Raw genomic sequence first — 7,010 nt, 5'->3', positions numbered from 1 at the left:
ACAGAACAACCTGCTGCAGATCCAACTATAGAACAACCTATGGACCCTATTGAAGCTACAACTACAGAACAACCTGCTGCAGATCCAACTATAGAACAACCTATGGACCCCATTGAAGCTTCAACTACAGAACAACCTGCTGCAGATTCAACTATAGAACAACCTATGGACCCCATTGAAGCTTCAACTACAGAACAGCCTATTGAAGATGCAGTTACAGAACAGCCTATTGAAGATGCAGTTACAGAACAGCCTATTGAAGATTCAGCTACAGAACAACCTGCTGCAGATCCAACTATAGAACAACCTATGGACCCTATTGAAGCTACAACTACAGAACAACCTGCTGCAGATCCAACTATAGAACAACCCATTGAAGATGTGGTATATAATGAGGATCTGTTGTAAAGATCTTTAAAGGAAAGAGTTGTGAGATTTTTTTTAATATATTTTTTATTGGAGGTTTTACTATGATTTATGATATTGATTTTACGAATACTGGTTTCTTTGACAACACAGGAATGGATTCTTCCTATACTGGAGGTATATTTGATGCACGCATAGGATCTGGTTCATCACCACCATCTAGCAGCTACGATGAAAACGTAAACACATCATCTGGAGATGAAATGGAAGATTAGTATGTCTGATATACGGACATAGATAATACTACAGAATTACCTGCTACCTATTGATATATAATTATATTATATGTTAAATTAAATCTACAAAGACTGTATAGTTGCAGTCTTTGTCCTCTTTTAATTTTATTGTTTTGTATATTAATATAAAATTTATTATTTTAGTATAAAATCACACAATTATTTATCATCATAGGTTTTATTATGAGTATTGAATCTTTCTGTAAAAACCTTGGAAGAGATTGTGAAGTTTTTAGCAAGGGTTTGTTATATGGTTTTCAATATGGGGTTACAGAATCCAAAAAGTTGGAACACAATAATGATGTCAGCATCTACAGGTTAGAAGAATCACCTAAACTCGCAGATAACGCTGTATACGCTGAAACTGCTATTGATCCTACAACTTATATACAAAATGAAGATCTTCATTTGATGCAAGCAACTCAATATACCTTATCGGTATAAACATTGGAGGTTTTACTATGGGTATTGCATCTTTTTTTGAAGAGCGTGGCAGAGAATTTTTAAATCTTAGTAAGTTGATAAGGTTTAAACGCGGAACTGAGGAGCTATATAGCACTACTTCTCCTTCAGTAGGTGGTTCTATTGAAAATACAACAACCGCAGTTCCTGCAGCAGATATATCAGAATGCTCTGCAGATTATACCACACCCGAAGCTTACATTAATACAATATAAATTAAGTTTACAAAGACTGTGTAACTACAGTCTTTTTATTCTTTACTTATATCTTACCTTAAGAAAATTCTCTATAATATAGAGTATAGTATTAACCAAATATTTTGGTGGGCAAAATTTTTTCTATCAGCACAGACGACTCCTTTTTTTGATGTGCTAGCACAACATGTATTTTCTGAGTATAGCTCAGAAGAAATATCTGAATTGAAGATAATCACTCCTTGCAAAGCAGATGTAATAGCACTACTAAATGCATTCAAAAATTGCAATTCTAAAGGGTGTATAATTTTACCAGAGATTATCTCATTGGAAAATATCGATGAAGAAGATTTAATATTAAACCTTGATAAAATTGAAGTAATCAACCCTACAAAGCGAATACTTTTGCTGATTGAGTTTATATTAAAGTGGAACGAGGAGAATAATGATAACTTTCCCATCGATCTAGCTTATGATCTTTCATCACTACTTAATACAATTCAAACAATGGGATCCTGTGAATATCCACAAAAAGCCGAGAATTTCATAGAGTTACTACTAGAAAATTGGAGTAAAACTTTAAAAGATTTAGGGGTAATGGACATATTGGAACATAAGAATAATTACATAAACAATATGGTGCTCTCATTACAGGAGAATCAGCGTATTATTTTTGTTGGCATTGGAAAAAATGAAATCTGTAAGTCCTTAATCAAAGCAATATATCATTTACCACATGGTAAAGTAATCTTACCTAATCTTAATTTAAAAATTAAAGAAAAAGATTGGCAATCGCTTGATAAAAAACATTATCAATATTGCCTGAAAAGCTTATTGGATTATCTAGACACAAGCAGAAATAATATCGAATTTTTGGGCACAGAATCCGACAAAATGATTGATTATGCTTTTGATACTACAGCTGATCTAAGCAAAGTTAGTAATCAAAACACATATGATAAAGTTGAAATTATAACTTGCGACTCTGAGGAAGAAGAGGCTCAGGTGATTTCATTAATTATAAAAAATGAAGGCTCTGAAAATGTGTCATTTTTTATCAGTAATCAACTGCTTGCAACGCGTGTAGCATGCCTACTTGAACAAGATAATATAGAAGATTATCCATATATAACACTTTTGCTTTATAGTATTGAAGTATTAACCTCAAACTGGAACAGTGTCGAACTACTTTCACTTCTTAAACACACGCTAGTGACCTTTGGTTATACTAGAAAAGAATATAGTAAAATACTATCGGAGTTTGAAATAGAAATATTGCGTAATTTCAGCATAAGCGATCTTGAAGGGGTTTTAAATATTGTCAACAAACATAAAAAAGTAAAATATAAAGAAGATATATTGATGATTATCAATAAGTTAAAGGAAATATATAATCCTTTACTTGATATGATGAATTGTGCTATTTTCGAAGTAGCTAAGGCACATTTACAATGCGTTGATACGCTATCTGATTCGCATTGTAATAATGAGTTTATGACTCATTTTCTTATTGCATGTAAAGATATAAAAATAAAATGCTCCTTAGAATTATATAGAAAAATATTCACTCTATTTCTTACAAAGTACCTTTCTCCGAAGGCAAATAACCTAAGCTTACATAAAAATAAGGTTGTAATACTTACAGACTTCAATGAAGCACCTAAAAATTCATTTTTAAACTCACTCATGGGAGATGTACAAGAAGAGCAAGGATATTTTCTATATACCTTATATAATTTATTCTGCGCACGTAAGATCTATGTTACAAGGTCACTAAATCATAGAAAATCAATTCTGTTACAACGCATTGAGATGCTGTTTCAGACAAAACAGCCTTATAGAGATTGGCTAAAAAATGCTAAATACGCCTGAGTATGTGCTACCCTGCATGCAGCCTATACCAATGCCAAAAGCTGAAGTGAGAAAGAAAAAAATGCAAACAATATCTTGCAGTGCAGTAGAAAAATTAATCCGTAATCCTTATTCATTTTACGTTGAACACATACTCAATCTTAAAAAATTGCGAGACCTCAACTTTAAACCATCAATATTAGAGTTTGGCATCTTAGCACATAATATCTTCGAACAATACTCACGCAATAAAGATAATGATTGTATGAATATTGCAAAAAAAGAGTTTTTTTCTAGTCATTTTAACTTCTCAAATATGTGGTGGATAAGGCTACAAAAAATCATTCTGTCTTTTGTTGAACTTGATAAAACTAGAAGTCAGTGTATTGAAGCAGAAAAAAGCTTTTCTCTTTCCATTTTAGAAGAAATTTCACTGACAGCAAAATGTGATAGAGTTGAACATTTACCAGATAATCAAGCAGCAATTATAGATTATAAATTTGGCTCACCACCTTCTAATGATGAAGTTATGTCGGGATTTTTTCCGCAATTAATTTTGCAAGCCTTGGGAGTGGAATATACAACTAAGAAAAAAGTCTCAGAACTTGCTTACTGGAAGTTCGATTATGATCAAGTAAGTATCACCTCCTTACAAGGCTATAGAGAAAAAATGCAAGAATTTCAGGATGTTTTACCTATTTTCTTATCTAATTATTTAAGTGAAAATACCCCATTTATTGCATCTCCATATCTGGACAAATTCTTAAGATTCAACAGTTATGCACATTTAGAAAGGATCAAGGAGTGGTTGTAAAGTCAACTATAGCTTTAACTATAGCCTTATTAGTTTTTATCATAATACGGTCAAAAATTCCCAACACTCTTTTTAATAAATTTGGAGTTAATGAAGATATAAAGTTAACAAATACATTGCTGTTTTTGTCATCTCCATTGGCTTTATAATCTATCGCCACCACTCCCCTACTCTTTCCGCCGGTAAGAACCTTTCCGATTATAGGTATCTTAGACAAAAACTTATTAACTGAATATGCTGGTATTACCTGTCCTGTTACCTGAAATTTATTATTTCGAACGTTCAGTTTACCATTAGCTGTAATACCCAATTCTGCTCCTTCTAACCAAGATTCTTCGATTGCAATGATATCATTGCTGTATGAAAAAGGCACATTACACTTATAAAAATATATACCTTCTCTGTTAATGGCGTTTACAATGCCAGGTAGTGAAGATAGTGAAAGTAAAGTAGTAAGTAACGATGCATCTTTAATGTAAAAATTACTAATAGAAACCATACCATAGTGTTTTTTATCCTCTCTTTGAGTAGATAAATAAAAAGATATTTTTCCACCTCTAACTGATTGATTAATACCCAAAGAACGTAAGAGCATTCCTGCATTATTTGCATAAACTTCAAGCCCTATTCCACTGTATTCTGCTAATATACTGCTACCGTCTAAAAACTTTCCTGTAAATTGACTGCCACTGCAATCACCTTGGGTGCAGGTTAAATTCAATTGAGCATTGTTAATGATGATGCCACCTTTCATAATCATATTATCAATATCCATTTTAACTTCTATGTTTCTCTCTGACTCACTATCACTTTTAGCAAGCAACTCTAAAATGTCACTGAAGTTAATCTTCTCACCATAAATCATCACAGAACTTTTCTGCTTATTTGATTTAACCTCCATATTAAAATCATTATCAGGTAAATTAAAGTTACTAGAGTTTAAATATAAATTTCCATCTTCTACCTTTCCACTAAGTCTGATATTCAAATTATTTCCTGTCACATCTATCTTATCTAATGATAGTTTATCATCACCTTTCAATCCTATAGACAATGTAATTTTATTATGATCTTCAAAGCGATTTTTCCACCCTAGATAACTTGAACGCAAGATTAAATCTGATAAATCTATACCACCATTAATAGATCCTGTGTCATCTGAATTTACTACTGATTCTACATCTATATTAACATAACCATCCGCATTTATTATCTGAGCTGGAAAATCCCCAGTAAATTTGCAAGTGTGATTTTTATTACGCTCCTTACAGTCAAACAGTAGCTGCTTATTATTCACCAACCCACCACTATTTAAGTCTAAAAAATCGCTACCAAATTTAAGATCAACATTATATTTGCCAATGTCTGATTTATAAATGATTAAATCGTCAATTTTAGAATGGATATGGCCTAAAAAATCTACTTTTTTATTGTCAGCATTTAAGTTAAAAACTTGAAAGCTGAATTCAGATTTTGCAGTGCCACTAACCTTATCCTTTTCAATTGCTACAATTTTATCTAATTTAAATTTAATAGGCTCATATAATGCATAGGCATCACTTATCGCTTGACCACGAATAGTGAACACCGAATTTTCCTTATCAATAGAGTTCATTTCAATGTCACCACTATTGACAGCAAAACTCTGAAATTTAGCATTATTTACAGTAATTTTAAGATTATTATTCTTTAACTTTAAACTACCATTTAACTTTTCCACTGGCGCAAAATCATCATCAAATTTTGCACTGCCATTTTCTATATCGGCAATAACTGTAATATCCGATAAATTACCACTATTAATTTTACCACTAAAATCTATAATTGTGTTTAAAATATCTCCATCAGTATTATTGCAATACCAATTTTTAAACTCATCATTCACTATATTATCTGGTACATAGGTACACAAATCCTTCGCAGCAAATTTACTGATATTAGCCCTAAGTAAAGCATAATTTGTGTTAAAGTGTATTTTGCCAATTAAAGACAGATATATATCATTTAATTTGAAGTGGAAATTTTTTATATTCATAACCCGATCATAATAGGCTAGTTTGATATTGACATTATTTAATGCGGTTGAATTCTTATCTGCACTGAGTATATATGTTTCTCCATCTAAAACTTCTTTTTCATTAATTTTGAGTGAAAAGTTACCTTTAAGTTTCGTATCCTTACTTAACTCATGGTTTTTAGTTAACGGGTAAAATTTATTAAGTAATCCTAATTTTAGATTATAAAACGCACCATATATATTTAACAAACTATTACGGTCTTTTATTGTAATAGATAAATCATCTACCACCCCCCTTATCATTTTTTGTATAAATATGAATATTCAAATTTCTTTTCTTACTTATGTATAATTTATCAACATAAAACTCATTATTTACATCTTTATTCACTACCACATTAGTAAATTCAATTTTTGAGTTTTCACCCAGACCAAAAAAATAATTCTCTTACAACCTTGAGTAAATCTTTTAGATTAAAATCAACAGCTTTAGTTTCTTTGTTATCAACGTATACATGTACATTATCAGCTAAAATATGAGAAAATTTTGCACGAGCTCTCAATAAAGAACTTAACTTAAGACGTATAAATAGCTCAGGGATTTTTACAGTAAAATCATGATCTTTTATTGATAAATCTGTAATTATTAAACACGGATCTTCATTATCTTTCTGCCAAACAAATGAAGTATTTTGTATACTTACTTTTGAATTAGCTGATATTTTTGATACTTTGTTCTTTATATAAAAATTAATATAATTAATATTTATTTCTATAGAATCCTTACTTTTTAAATATGCAACAAAACAAGATAGAAACAACAAAATTATCAATAACAGAACAGCAATTTTTTTAAGCATTATCTATTGCTTTTCTCGCTAAAGTATCAGCTGCTTCATTATATTTATCACCATTGTGGGCTTTTACCCAGTGCCAATTAATCTGATGTTGTGAAGAAATGTCATCCAATGCTTTCCATAGTTCCATATTCTTCACTGGCTTTTTATTGC

At 31.0% G+C, this 7,010-nt stretch overlaps 1 protein-coding gene across 1 annotated transcript; it reads left to right on the top strand.

Annotated features, from left to right (window-relative positions):
• Nucleotides 1–39: 39 nt before the first annotated feature.
• On the top strand, nt 40–408 carry LOC112689485 (probable serine/threonine-protein kinase kinX). The gene has a single exon (XM_025563219.1). It carries the CDS (start codon nt 40–42, stop codon nt 406–408), a length of 369 nt encoding a protein of 122 aa, XP_025419004.1.
• Nucleotides 409–7,010: the final 6,602 nt, after the last annotated feature.

This window comes from Sipha flava, unplaced genomic scaffold (assembly GCF_003268045.1).
Source record: "Sipha flava isolate LNK unplaced genomic scaffold, YSA_version1 44937_pilon_pilon, whole genome shotgun sequence".
In the NCBI taxonomy this organism is placed as follows: domain Eukaryota; kingdom Metazoa; phylum Arthropoda; class Insecta; order Hemiptera; family Aphididae; genus Sipha; species Sipha flava.
The sequence above is the reverse complement of the archived record's forward strand: the minus strand, read 5'-3'. Positions and strand labels throughout refer to the sequence as shown.

Excerpts from the sequence above, each read along its gene's own strand:
- LOC112689485 (XM_025563219.1), top strand. The coding sequence starts at position 40 with ATGGACCCTATTGAAGCTACAACTACAGAACAACCTGCTGCAGATCCA.